Below are 15,417 nucleotides of genomic sequence, written 5' to 3'. Positions count from 1 at the left end.
ATTCATTTCTTCAGGCTGCTGAATCTCTGCATAGTACATCTTCCGTCCTGAGCAATTCTATATTTCACAGTTCAAGAGCAATCATACCTTCATCTCAATACCACCTCATTTTCCTTACAGGCATACAGATCACTATAAAGGTTAAGATTTAAGTATAAAACCTTTGCTTGTATTTTTCTGGGGGGAAAACAAACAACAACAACTTTCTCCACCCCCTCCTGCAGTGTCATTTACTGGCCATTTTCTGTTTAGCTTAGTATTATAAGGAAAGAAAATATACCTCTGCCAACAGTGCAACTTGAATGCCTCCGGATCAAGATGTCACAATGAGGAATGCAGAAAAGAAACAGTCACAATCTTATGTGACAATAGCAGCTGCTTCTATAGAACATTCAGTCCTCTACACAGTCAGAGTAGCAATTTCAGCTTCAGTTTTATCCCAGGTAAAATCTTCAGCTTGATCAGTTTCAAGCAAGAGAAGAACAGCCATTTTTAACAGCCGCAAACCAATACCCAGTGGGAAATGGTTGGCGAACTCTGTGCTACTTTACAATTATGAACTACTTACTTAAGTCTGATGGGGTCCAGTTCCTCATCTGGTGTAAGTGGGTGCAGCTGAAGTCAATGGCGCTGTTCCCATTTACAGCAACTTAGGATCTGGCCCAGGGTGTCAAGTCAGATTATGTAGTGGGAAAACAAAACAAACATTTTATAGCAGCTGGCAAACTTTTGTACTGGTTCAAAGATTAATATCCACTGATATTGATATATGCCTGATATTTCTATTTCATACTCACGTTAGGGCTGTGCTGAGGCAATGCACGCTTTTGGAATTATTAAATGTACCATATGGACTGAATTGCTACTTAATTCCATAACTGATTGAAAACAATCAAGAACCTTTGCATCATGCGAAAAGGTGGACACACATGCTGTGCACTAAAAATGGGGAAAGGTCACAAAGGGACAAGTCAATAACAAAATGGCATTAGGAAGGTAACAATACTTAAAAACAAAATCAGGGCTCCTTTACAAAAGACAACTGATGTACACTTTCTGAACCGACAGAGCCTAATATCAACACTTTTACTAAGCTTGGGGAGAATAATCCTTATAGCTGCCTTTGTTCACAAGAAGCACTTTTATTTTCCTTCCTCCTGGACATACAGCTTTGTTCATTTTTATCTGCAGGCAGCAATGACAATGGGTATGTCCCAAAAACAAACAATGAAAAGAGAGCGTGTGTGCTGTAGATGACAGGTTTAGTTAAAGGCAGTCTCTCTGCTCTCAGGATCAAAGTTGTTTTCTTCACATTTTAACAGAACAGCTGATAAAGCTCTGGCCATTAGTAAAATGTCACCCTGAAAATAAATATCAGATTGTGCTACTTTTGGTGGCAGGACACCCAATGAGATTTCAACCTCTCCCTTCCCCACCTATCTTTAAAATGTAACACCAGAGGAAATGTTTGGTGCTCTCAATGTATCGAGCTAGGAAGAAACTATTTTAAGAATTAATTTGTGTCCCGAGAGATTTAAATTATCCTCTCGTGCTATCCTAACCAATGATTAAAGCTGTGAACTTCCAATCTTTTAAGGAGACAATGAAAATACAAGAATTCAAGATTCATCTTTATTTCCCTGTAGACTCTGACAATATATAGAGGAAAGCAGGGTTGTGGAGAGAACGCAACTGCTGCTATGCTGCCATATAAAGAATCTCAGAAATCTTGGCCGTCCTTAGCTGTATCTCAGCCTGACTTCCCCTTATGTCACCACTTCTTATCTTGCATATCACTTAGGGCTAATGACATGCCTCCTGCTTTTCTGTCAGAGAAAGTTTCCCCCTTGCCTACAAGCACAGAATGAAGATGAGCAGAGATACATATTCAAAAACCTGACAGAGACAATGGAACAGAAAGTCTTTAACTGTCTGCTTGTATGTAAAAACACACACACCTGCGAAGAGAAACACAGAGATATAGCAAATCAAATTCAGATGTGGGGTAAGCAGCTGCTACTTCCATTTAAGTCAATGGGAGTTGTGCCTACTTTATACTATGGCTACATCTGGCAAATACATCCTGAATGTGTAGATACACAAATGCCTCTGAAGCAACTGAAATCTACTTTTGCAATTTTGTGCCCAACTACAAAGTCGTTGTAAAAAGCCTAGGAAGTTCCACATGCAAAGCTCAGATTATTCAAAGGGACCCCTATCCCAGCCCACAGTGCCAAACATCACCCCCACACAGCAGACGGAGGAAGTTACAGAGCAGAACGCTCTTCACCTATACATTATTGATTACTGTTAAACATAACAAAAAAAGCCCCAAACAAGCGAACCACACACCTGCTCCACAGTGCTTTCCTCCCTCCGCTACCTAGTGACTCAGGGGGCAATTTTACTAACAGCCAACAAAGAGAAAAACAAAAACAAAAGCCATGCAGGAAATTGATAGCGATATAATTCAAATCTATATTTGTTTCCAGTTGAGGAAAATAAACAGCATTACCTGTTCTTGTTGTTGGGCTTGTTTCCCTGATGCATTTTGTTCCTTGGCTGTAGTCATGCTCACCTATTTGTGCCCACTGCAGTGGTAAGCAGGGTTTTACAGAGTGTGTGTGTGTGTGTGTGTTTTCAGGGACACACACAAAAGCTAAAGGGATAAGGATGTGTAACTAGTCCATCACTTAATCACTAGCTGAGAGAGAGAGAAAGAGAGAAATTTCCCCCTCCCCCACAAAAATATAAAATAAAAATGTAAAGCAATAAATCTCAGTCTCTCTCTCTCTCTCCCTGTTCCTCTAAAATAAAATCAGGAAAAGAAGGATGCTGTGGGGGCTTCTTCAATTAGCAACAGCCTCTGCAATCGTCACAGAAACAATGATAACTGCTTGGCAACCAGCAACTGGCAGCTCAGAGCTGGGAGACAGCGATGTGGTCCTCACTCCCCCACCTCCACACACAGTCAGCGCTGGAGCTGCGCATGCACCAGCTGGTGTTGTAGCAGAATGTGCCTCCCTCTGAGAATGTAGCTCAGCAGCCACTATCATTCCCAGCATTTGGGATAAAGGATCTAGGGGTGCAAATGTTGAGGGGACACAGCGCATGCCACATAAACTGCCCTCATCTCCCCCGCCCCCGCTGGTGTTTTCCTCTGTCCAGAGCGGGCAGATTCTGATGAAAGTGGCATACTCCACAAAAACTGCTGTTCCCCCCATATCTGTTTACATGGAAGTGCCCCCATCTCCCACCTGTTTGCACCCCCTATCTATAAGGGAAATGTATCCCAAGGGTTCCAATGCACTCCACAGACATCGAACCCCCACTCCAAAATGCAGATGGGGCAAATCACAGAGAATATAACAGACCTTTCTGGGGCAAATTCCAACAGATATCATGCATGCATCAGAAACTGCTCTGCACTCAGCTCTTTGCCTCACTGGCTAGAGACCAGCACTTTGAGAAGGGTATAGCATACTTCTCTGCTCCTGCCCCCACACAGACACTTGCTGTCTTCACATTTTTTGGTTATTGTTGCTGTCTTACACTAACTTCCAGCTGTCTCTGTAGGTCAGCTTACACATAGCACTTGCTCTAGCTGCTTTGGTCCATTACAGCTTGGCCAGCTCCCTGAAGATTCCTCTGGAATAAAGGGAATCCCCAGGGCTGCATGGAACTAGCCCTCAACAAGGGCATTCCTGGGAGAAAGGGGACATATGGTTGGTTGCTATATCTAGCAGACCACAACTCTTGAATGGCCCCTTTGGGGCCACAGGCAGTTGGGAATAATTTAGAGCAGCTCTGAGGATGCTCTAAATTACGCTGGGCACAGAACCAGTCTCCAATCAGCTCCAATACTGGACAGCTATGAAGGTGACATAAAGCCACCTTGGCCACCATTCCTCTGCCAGCTGAACCACAGCCCTGGATTGGATTCTACACTGTAGTTCAGAATGTGATTACACTTTGTTCTAGCATTTTGGAAAGGTTACACACCCCTCCTCAAGGTCCAGTGCTTGGCCCCCTGATGAATCTTCAGATTGCTGATCAAGAAAGTGGAATATCAGAGTATTTCTTGGGCAGGCAGGTGACGAATGTCCAATTTTTATTTCAAGAATTCATCACTTGGTGTCAAAATCATCCTGGGCACAACTCAGCTGAAGTTGACGGAGATGAGCCTCTTAGACCATAGTGAATTTGATCCTAAATGCAGAAGATGGGACAAAATCAGGCTAATTTTTCCTAAGAGTCTCTCCACTAATTCACCAAAGGCCTTCCAAGCATTTCGGCATTACCACCAGCAAACTGAACTTCAGAGTAACTCGGACATGAAATAGGTGTGAAACACAGGAGAGCTGGTAAGAAACAGAATATTATGGCCTGTCCCCACTCACCTGAGGCTGTGCAGTGGCTAATTCTTAAAGAAAACTGAAAGTAGAAGCCCTCTAACAAAAGGTTCACATTTAATTCTAACAGAGCTGGGCCAAACTTGGACCCAGGGTGATCAGGAATCTCATGTGGTTCCAGGGACTCTTTGCATTCTGTTCCCTGTGTTCACTGCAGATCTCACATGCAGATAATTATCTTCAGTGGCAGCGTTCACACCTAGCCAGAATAGGGTATCTTGGACTCTGTTCTCACACTTCTCAGTAGCCATATGTGCACTATGGATCATGCTTAGCATTTCTGATCTCATGCTGTGTGATATTGTAACACAAAATCTTTTCATCACAATCCCATCACATGGACCAATATCAGTTCTATGGTCCCAATACTTAGGTTGTTTGGGTTTTGTTTTTTGGTTTGTTTGTTTTTTTCCCCACCTACCCAACTAGAATTATACTCCAGGTCTTGTAAACTTTTGGCGGTTTTGTGTTTCACACCTGACCTTGTCTATTTTTCCTTCAGATATGCATAGCACTTGAGTCACGTTTACTTCCGACTTTCCCTCTTTATAGGAGTACTTAAAACACATTTTGCTTTTATTTTTCATTGCAATTTGTGCCTAGGAAAACAAGCTTTTGCAAAAATGGTTGCTTTTATTGCATGCATGACGCCACACCCTTTGTGCTGGAGTGTATTGTGATGTGTGGTGTGACACTTATTGCAAACAAACTTGGTTTGTACTGTTCGTTTACCCTTTTCTTCTGCCTCCATCCCTTGGCATGCATTTTTCAATTTACATATTCTTTCACTGTTAATATTTTAAATTGAAGCACAGTTTTCACCAGCTTTGCAGATATCCACCCTTGCTTGCAATGTTAAGCTAATTTCTTCCAATAAGCTTAGCCTTAGGCTAGGTCTACACTACCCGCCTGAATCGGTGGGAAGAAATCGACCTCTCGGGGATTGATTTATCGCGTCCTGGCGGGACGCGACAATCGATCCCCGAATCGACGCTCTTACTCCACCAGCGGAGGTGGGAGTAAGCACCGTCAACAGGAAGCCGCAGAGGTCGATTTTGCCACCGCCCTACAGCGGGGTAAGTCGGCTGCGATACGTCGAATTCAGCTACGCTATTCACGTAGCTGAATTTGCGTATCTTAAATCGACCCCCCACCCCCCATAGTGTAGATGTAGCCTCAGATACCAGGGCCGGCTCCAGGCACCAGTCCACTAAGCTTGTGCTTGGGGCGGCACCTGGAGGTGGGCGGCGCGGTGCGGTGCTCCGGCTCTGGCCACCGGGGAGAGCGGAGCCCCGGCCGGGCACTCCGCCCTCCTCCCAGGACTCCGGCCGCCGGGGAGAGTGGAGCCCCGGCCGGGGCTTGCCACCCTCCCCCCGGAGCTCTGGCCGCCGGGGAGAGCGGAGCCCCGGCTGGGCACTCCGCCCTCCTCCCAGGACTCCGGCCGCCCTCCCCCCAGCCGCCGGGGAGAGTGGAGCCAGTGGCTGTTGACACATAGGAGTTTACACCAACTGTACCAGTTAGAGTAGTGGGGAAAGGAGCTGACAGAAAAAGATGTTGGTGGGACTCTCATAATCCTGTCTGACCAAGCTGGAAGTTAGCCTAATTCAGAGATGGCAATTGCCCAGCACTGTTAGGAAATTATGAACCAAGTGAGTACCAGCATTTTAGCTCCCCCTTGGTGCAGTGTTGATCTTTTCAACGGACACGTTTCCTGTCTGACAAAAACTACTTCAGTACCAAAGGAAGATAACATTACAGGGGTCAATAAGAGGGAGACGACTGAAGGCTTAAAAAGATTAGAACTGCCATGACTCCCTATGAATCTCTTAATAGCTGAAGTAGAGTAGCTACTCTGTACGGCCACCATCACGTCAAGGTGGTGAGTGTGTTCCGGAAGGAACAGCGACCCTGTTTTCTATTTCCCACCTAAATGAATTCCTAAGGGAATCTGTTTACAAAAGGCTATCTCCTGACCCCTCCCTCCATATCTGTGGAAGTCCCTACTCATCACACAGGGTGGAGGTAGGACTTCAGGTGTCAGTGCAGGGCATCCATACCCCTTGCGCAATAGAGCGCTGCGTATACCTTATTTTTTGCTTTGTTGGCCATATAGAAAAATCATAAAACATTTGTGGGGAGGGGGTCGACCTGATATCAAATTTTTCAGTGAATCATGAAGTAAAAAAAAAAATGTTTGGGGTCAAACCCAACACCTCAAATGAAATATTTTGTTTTTTTTTCCCCTAAACCTTTAGTCTTCTTTTATTTTAAAACTAAAACTAAAAGTGAAAAATTTTGAAACAGTCATTTAGAATAAAAAATAGAAACATTTTGTTGTGAAAATGTCAAAATGAAACATTTGGAATTTTCAGAGTTTTTACTTTTTAAGATTTTTTTTTTTTTACTGTAACTGTTCGATACAGATCCATGAGATGTCTCGGTCAACCCAAATCTACCATTTAAGGATAAATAGTTTCAGGTGAAAAATGTTGCCCCATGGTACTGCACGCTCCAGCTCCAAGGCCACCCCTTACATACTGGGAACCCACCTACCCCACATGTAAGCAAGAGGGTATGGCCCAAATGAGGCTACTGTAGCCCGCAGTTGAGTGGGAGGTAAACAATGGAGGCTGAGCAGCATCAGAGGTATTTGTCTGGGTTTTCTTTTTTATTATTTTTTAAGCTTTTTTTTCGTCCTGCGGCAATAGCAGCTGCATGGTGGCTCTTCTGCCCCCAGGCCACACAGGACCCAGACTGGGCCCAATCCATCTGCTCATCTGTCATCAATACATTGAGAAAGATGAAGTCTATGGCATTGCACAGGTGGAACTAAATGCAGTGTAGTGCAGAGCACCTGCAACCCCACTGAGTCCAAGCCATTAGTCCTGAGGATTCACATCTTTGGCAGAAGTCCTGAGTGTCACACTTAATGTAGTCTGCTTTTGTGCAAACCAAGCCCTCTGTAGTGCCTCTGTGATATTAATCAGTAACAATCACTGTTGTTTTGCCTGGTCTCCTCTCACTTCAGGAGTGTCACGTGACATAAGGGAGCACTCGCTCTGGCAATCTGTGGCAGTGTATGAGCAAATGTACAATCCCCTTCTTCCCGTGCTCGCTCACATGCAGGTTGTAAAGAAAAGACCCGTCCGGCGAAGGTTTTAGAACGTGGTGTTGTGGACCTAAGAAGCGTTAGCAAGGTAAATAAGAGAGAACCAGCAAGAAACAAGCCTGTGAGTGGTCAAGTCCACAGTGGGGCGGGGAGAGGAGCTTGTCAAATGATTTAGCCAGTGGAATTTCTATTTTGTGCATGTGTTAATGTTATTAATGTGGAAGGAGACTGATTAAACTTGGATCAAAACAGACCCACAGGAGGCAGAGGGGAAGGTGTTCAATATGCAATGTTGCTGCTTTCCGGAGAGGAAACAGGAGAGCAGGACACAAGGTTGGCAGGTCTTGCAGAAGCAGCAGCAGCAGCGAGCTGCAGGGAGCTCCCAGTGGCTCTGCTCCGTAGCTGAGCTATCTGCTCAGTCAAAATGTGCTCTGGGCCCCCTAAGCTCAGCTGCGGTGTTAGCCAAACCACCAGCCTAGGTGAGACAGACAGGCACTGCTATTTCAGTCCAACTGAAATAGCAGTGCTTGTCTGTCTCACCTAGGCTGGTGGTTTGGCCGCCTTGTGTTATCACATAATCTTGCTGCACAGAAGGCTGCAGCGGGTGTTTTGCAGAAACAGCCGTTGCTCCTGATATAACAGCTGGGCTTATAGGCAAATAGTTGACCTTTTATTCTAACAGCGGTGGCCTGCTGGAGAAGGAGCTCCGCTCATCCTTCAGGCCTGACAGAGAAGGGCTGCAGCCACCTCACTCCTCCATCAAAATACGCCTCAGCTTCTTCTGGCAGTGTAATGTACGGTTGCCCTACACGAGCTCACGGAGTACCTTTGGAGAAGTCTGCACACACTCAGTAGCAAAAAGGGCACATTGTAGCCTTCCTTTGCTTTCTGGTGGGTGGATGTTAGAAGACTCATCGCTGCGCCCAGATATATACAGCACAGGGTCCTTACCTATGACAATCAAAGGACTACCAGCACACAGAGAATCAGATCCCAGAACTCCGGGCCATGATTATATAATTTAGAGCTTGGTACTCCTTCGAGTAAAGACCCTCTGGAAAAGGATTTCTGTCTGTGGGGACCAGAGTAGTTTGGCTGTTTATTCTTTTAGCTTGTTATTTGTTCTTTGGACTTTCTTCTGATGAGGAGAATTTGTTTTTTTGTTCAGAAAGTGCACATTGTGCCCTGCCCCTCTCACGAACGTGCTGACCTCACCAAGAGGGATATTACAATAATGGCCTCAGTCACAATGGAGAACTTGAAACACTTAACGACGAGCTCAGTGGACACACCTCTCTACTCCTATGAAGAGCAGCAGAAGTACTTATAGTCATTACCTCCATCCCACCTTCCACACTACTTGCCACCTATATATCTTACTGACGGTGGAACAGCTAACACACATATAACCTTGCTCACAAACGAACACCCATCTCTTAAGAAGAATTGATAGTTTTTAAAGGACCTGCTGTGTCACAAAATATATTTTGTTGGAAAGGAAAAAGAGCACCATTGTCCAATAATGTGAACAAACGAGCTTTATCTTGCAATAGCCTTGCCCTTGGTATCCATCTCCTGGCGTCTCTGTAAGGCCCTGATCCTGCAAAAAGATACCTCTGGGGATACCTACACACCATGGACTCCCACAAACTTCAGTGGGACTCAGTACGGGCACAGGGCCCGCCCACGCAGATTGCTCTCCAAAGATCTAGTGTGTTAGAGACGTTAACAGTTCAAAGATGAAGTTACAGATGAAAATACAAAAGGCTTCCATTATCCATGACCTGTCCATGAACTGCCTTAGGAAGAAACCTATTTAATGCAATCTTTTCGGTCAATAGCTTCAGCTAGTTTATTTAACAGATGTCAGTTAATTGTGTATTTATATAAATATCTGTTGCTATAGAGGCCACATTTAAAAGTGTTTCTACTGTTTTTACTAGTTTGAGAAAGCCTTCCGTTCCTATACATCAAATGGATGATACTGAACTGCCCCATCCACTGCCTTGTGGGTGTGGCCAGAGCAATCCCAGGCCTGTAGAATGGCCTGAAGGGGCTCTTATTGTTGACACAGTTTAGAAGTTGCTCTAAGCTGTGCTCCCAGAATTGAGAGGGTGGGTGTAGAAAGGTAATGTAACATCACTATAATAGGTTTACTTGCTGAATAATAAAGCAAGGTTTATTTGCTGCCCACTAGATGTTTCTGGGTGCTGTACAGAATTCCAGATAGGCTGTGGCTCTTGGTAAACAAAGGAGACAATGCTGGGACTCAAGCTGTGAAGAAGCCTGCTTGTTTGTCTGTAACTTGTATCACTTTTGTGTAAGAAATGTCTCCTGTCTAAAGTGGACTATGACTCCATGCATCATGATAGCCATCTCTGCGCCACACCCATCTGGATAATGTGTGCAGCATGGCTGTGAAAATCTGACTCCTTGTAAATAAAGATTAATCATATGTGCTAATACGCAGGATTCACCATTTAAAGGGATTACGTTTTACAAAAAAGTTTCTCATGATTATTTACTGGGGTTGTTCCTTGAATCACTGAACACTTTTCACTATCTCAGTATAACTCCAAAGGTACACGCATATGATCATCATAGTCACTTGGCATTTTATTACTGCTGCTTATAATATGGATTTTACTACCATTTCCCCCTCCTTCTCTGTCCCTGCTGGAGTGACCTTGGCAGCTGTAATGCAACAGATGCTTAGTTCTAGCTGTTTATCTGTAGGGGAGAGAGTTCTGAGGTCCCAATGTCAGTGCCAGCTGTGAAATAGGGTCCTCATGGCCTGGCTTGCCCTTCTGCTCCCTCCAGTCTTATAAATCAGTCTTCGCTGAGGAAAAAAATCCTCCCTGTTTATTTTTTGATAGATTCTGAGCTAATTCCTTGTTGCTTGAATGAGGTTTTTGCTTCTAGTTTGGAGGTTTATTTACTAACAATTTTAAATTTATTATTAAAATGTGAGATCCATAAAATGACCACTCAAGTATTCCAAGTACACACAGTAAGAAATGTAAGCTCTCCATTAATGAAAGGAAGAAAGAAGTAAAAACCCCACTATACTCAAAAACAGAGAATCCACATCTCTTAAGCAGCTGCAAACATATTAGGTTTGACTATGTAGTCCCCTTTAATGCTTGGAAAGGGGACAGCTTCATCTTCATTTTATCTATAACTGTACAGATTTATAGGCTGAATAAATTATCTGCATGTAAGATGATGAGTGGTTTAATGTAAATGGCATGAAAGATCTTATGTAAGCACATACCATTGCCTCAGAGATCCTTGTACATAAAAGACACAGCTGGAGTGAGTGGCTATTTAAACATTTGTTTTATGAAGTATGCTTTTCATTGCAATGATCGTTGCTTTTCATTTATTTTATATTGGCCTTAAAAACAAGAAAGAGGGTAAAAATACTTGACTTCACAATAAGATTACTATGGTTTCAGTGACGGACCCCATGCAATACAATGATACAGGATAGGTAATTAAATGGACATTGTAGGTCTAATATACAACCCCACCCTAAAAGTGACATATTTAGCCACAGCTCATACCACCTCATCCTATGAGGTTGCACAAGTAGCAGATATGGGCTTGGTCAGATTTGATCCTGAAACATCCTGAATGCCTTCCATTTCTATTGAAGTCAATGGGAGCTGAGGGCACTCAGCACCTCCAGGGAGAGGTTCATCACCCAGTAGGATCAAGGTGACAAATCTCACAAGCTCAGCAGAGAGCTCAAGCCAGATCTGAAGTGGCTGAGAGTTCTCCCCCAGGTGCTAGAGGAAGTGGTGTGATGCAGGAGGTGACACTCTTTCCTGTAGGTCACTTCTGAACCAATGCCTCAGCACTGGATGAGATGTACAGCTTCAAAATGACACTTGCTTGTCAAAGATTTCACTTAATACCAGAGGTACAGAGGTGTTGCTCTTGGTACCCTGGTTAAAGGCCCTTGAATACTGTCAATCTAAACACCCACTGAAGTTTAACGGCATATGGTATTCTTCCACACTTCCTGCCCTGAACTATCACTGTGGGCTATGATGGCTGCAGTTATTTGGAGATCCCGTAGGATTGAAAGGTGTTACATGTAAACATATGTTATTACATTTTTGATACCATTCATCTGATCCCCTGACAGTTTATTCCCCCCAAAGCAGCATTTTTAAGCGCACAAACAGCAAACACACTGCAGGAGACCCACTTTCTCTCTCTTCACAGGCACACAAAAGCCCATATTGCTTCCCCCTGCTGTGCCTCCCTGTTCTCCTCCCTCCCCCTGCCTTTTTTTTTTTTTTTTTTTTTTTTTTGAGAGAGAGAGAGAGAGACACCACGGAAATATCAACTATATAAAAGCAATGCGCTCTGAAGTGCAAAGAGGGTTGGCAGAACAAGATTGTAGGTAATTTCACTTTAGTAGGTGCACACAAGAATGAAACAAAGAGGCACAGAGGGAGAAAGGACTAAGTACTCTATATAACTGTGCATTCTCAATACACACTGCTCCTATTGCGCTCAAATGTCTGGCCTACATGTCTTTTTAGAATATACCTTAAAAGCATATGATGGCTGTGGTATGTTCCTGGTGTTTTTAATGCCCTCTAGTGGAAATGCTAGTTATAGAACTAGAAAGGCCTGTTGGACTATTCTGCCCAGAATCCTTACCAGAAAGCTGGGTGTGTCTGTATTTGAAGAGTGGGTAAAAAAAGGAAGGATGTTTGCTTGTTACTGGCAAAGCCTCAAGATTTCACTCACTTCTTACAATGAAATCAGTCAATAAGTTGCTTTCCCTAAATTTTCAAAATGGCCTCGTGATTCTGGGTGCCCAGCATGACACGCCTGGAAAGGTGCTGAGTGCTTTCGGAAAATGATATAGCACCAATTTCCACCCTCACTGCTGGGATCCGGCATGAAACCAAATCCACTCCCCTGCAACCAGCTGATAACATGTAGAGAGCAGATGCTTTACCACATGCCATGCAAAGTTTTACTATATATAATTCCTGAATACACCGACCAATACCAAGCTACATAAAGTGGCGTAAAAATGGGCCAAATCCCACAGTTCTTATTAGTTTTACTTTATTCACTCCTAATTCAGATGAACTCGCTCTGAGCTAAATCATGGGTGAAATATTTGCCCCTGCGCAGAGGGCCAGCATGAGTCCTATGTACAACATAAACCTCATTTCACGGATATAAGTGGGGCATGGGCAGTTTATAAATCCTCTGCATCAGGTGAATTCCACCTCCAGTAAAGTACTGAACATCTAAAACTTCCATTGACTTCAGTGGGCACTGAATGTGCGCAGCAGTATCATACCAGAAAATCATTGGGGAGCACTGCTTAAAAAGAGATGGCTCAATCTAGCTCAGGCGTTGGCCCATTGGAGTTTGCCTGCATAAGGACCTCACAGCGTGGTCCATATGTATGTTTGTGTTAATATGAATAAAATTCACTGCAGCATTTCTGAAACACTGAAAACGGGACTGTCTGCTATGGCATATTTAATAGGCTCTTCCCTCCATGTAACTCTGAATTGACAACTAGATGCTACACATCCATGCTATACTACTCACAAATGAGTTTGGGCGCAGTAAAAGCTCTCTGATCATACTATTGTTCGGTACATTCTGCCATATTGTAAGAGCAGCAAGGACGAAATAATGGTTCAATCATTGTTTCAAGATAGTTTATGACAGAATAAAATGAGCACATCCCTGAAATGCACCTGATGCAAGGCACTTTTTATCTTTATAAAATAGCATGAGGATGAAAGTTTCAGATGCTTTGGGGACGGACAGGAAGTTCTACAGTATCCCAGTCTGTCTCATATGTAACATATAAATTTGCAAGAATGTGCAAAGTCCTTACAAATGAGCATCCAACAGGAACCCAAGGAAGTATGCAACTCCAGCTTTCCTAAAAGCAACTAGAACCGTGATACTCAGACTTCAGTGATTCAGGAGCCAAATTAGCAATGAACATTACCCAAAATAGCCACAACAGTGTGAATTCATTGTTTCATTTACTCTACATAGTTATATAAATTCTCACAGCAAAATCACTGACCAAGTATTCTACAATTGGCTAATAACATAGTAAAAACATCCTGATTGGTTAATAACTTGGATTGGTTAATAATTAAATGACACAGTCTTTTAATATCATGTGCTGCAAAGAGCTGCAGGAAACGCATTCAAGAGCCATTTTCGGCTCCTGAGTCTCAGTCTGAGTATCATTGAACTAGAACATGCTAAAAGGCCACCAGCAGAATCACAGGGACAACCAATGCACACAGTATTACAATATAACAATATGTCCATATGGGGCAAACATGCACAAGAGTTTGGCTTTTAGAGCTCACTAGCACAGCTTGTGGAATATCTGCTTGGGGAACTCTGGAAAGACAGATGGAGGGGAGGAGGAGGAGGAGGAAAATCCAATTTTAGAGTTGCTGTCAAGTACAGGCGTCAATACCAGAACAGTATTTGAATCATCGTGAGCTAGAGTCAGCCTGCTTTGTACACGTGTTTTTTCGGAAGGTCCAAGATTTATGCCTAGCTTCACGTCATGTGTTAGTGTCCACATGTGGAAATAGTTGCAGTTGTAATGGGATTGTGTTAGGAAAGCTTGTAAGGATTTGCCTTTATTCACACCCTGACACTAGAAAAAACAAGCCGCAAAGCACACACTGCATTGTGCTGCAGAACAGGTATGCTACTGAGATACTGCAGGGACAGGATTTTATCATACTCCCAAATACCTTTATCATTTTATTTCAAATATTATGCGGAGATGGGCTTCTGGTCATATTTCCTAAAGATAGACATTGTATATATTGTTTAGACAGGGAACGGGACCTTTCTCTTTGCTCTGTTCCCCTCCTCATCCCAGCCCAATGACTTTTATGGGTCAAAACTTGTATTGTGTATGCAATGGTCTGAAACTTGATTTAGAGAAGTGGCTGTTCCTGGTGGCCTGTAGAATGAAACATTTTGTGAATGAAGCTGTCGGAGATTGGAATGTTGGGAAAGGAAGCTGACCCATGATGATATCTTGTTTTACAAAGCAGTGCAGTGAATTAAATAGTTGGTGAACCACTGATTTACCACAAACTGCATTTTTGTATTACGTGTCAAGATGGTTTTAAAAATGCTAATGACACCCTAGAAGGGCTAACATGAGGGGAAAGAATTGGAGGAAGTGGACACATTCCTTTTCCCCAGTGAATATAATCCTAGCAAGGAAAGGAAGTTGTGGCAAAAAGGTTGGCGGTCAAGCATCAGGGAATCATGTAGAATGTCCAAATTATACCCTGGGCTTTTGTCTCATGGCTAAGATCCTTCCTAAAGTTGGAAACAGGTCCTCCTTCCACAAAGGCAAGATCATTGAAGTAAATTGGAAAACTCCCACTGACTTCAATGGAGCAGAATAAGGTCTTTAATTACTGCTTAAGAGTTAAATCAACAGACAAGATTTCAAAACTAGATGGTTTTATTTTCAACAAGGTTTCCCCCCTAACCCCTTAGATGTCACAGACAGTAGGTGTATGTCCTTTTAAAGGAGCTGTTACACAAACCTCAGACAGGCCTCTTGCAGTCCTAATAGGATATGTTTTTCTTCAGTGTGATTTCATATAGGATGGTATCAGAGGTGGAATTACATAGCTCAATATTTGTGGTTAAGGTATGTGTTTTACATGTTATGCACTCACCTAGGAAGATTACTGCTTTACCTTTGTGGTTAGTGATATAAGGTAAATAGACTGCATTCATAAGAAGCATGTCTATGTAAAATTACATTTAATGTAAAGGTTGTTTTCCTATACACTGGCCATTCAGATGAAATGACTTACAATAAAAATGAATTCTTCTGTGCCT

At 43.2% G+C, this 15,417-nt stretch overlaps 1 protein-coding gene across 5 annotated transcripts in view; it reads right to left on the bottom strand.

Annotated features, from left to right (window-relative positions):
• Positions 1–15,417, bottom strand: part of DPP6 (dipeptidyl peptidase like 6) — a 784,761-nt gene that overhangs the window by 381,982 nt on the left and 387,362 nt on the right. The window contains exon 1 of one of the 5 annotated variants that reach the window (XM_034759985.1): positions 2,516–2,902. The exons of the other annotated variants lie outside the window; for them this stretch is intronic. Coding sequence (XP_034615876.1) covers positions 2,516–2,572 — 57 coding nt within the window. The 5' untranslated portion in view covers positions 2,573–2,902. Of the gene's footprint in view, positions 1–2,515; positions 2,903–15,417 lie in introns of those variants that run through there. 5 annotated transcript variants of the gene reach the window in all.

This window comes from Trachemys scripta, chromosome 2 (assembly GCF_013100865.1).
Source record: "Trachemys scripta elegans isolate TJP31775 chromosome 2, CAS_Tse_1.0, whole genome shotgun sequence".
Classification (NCBI taxonomy): Eukaryota; Metazoa; Chordata; order Testudines; family Emydidae; genus Trachemys; species Trachemys scripta.
The sequence above is the reverse complement of the archived record's forward strand: the minus strand, read 5'-3'. Positions and strand labels throughout refer to the sequence as shown.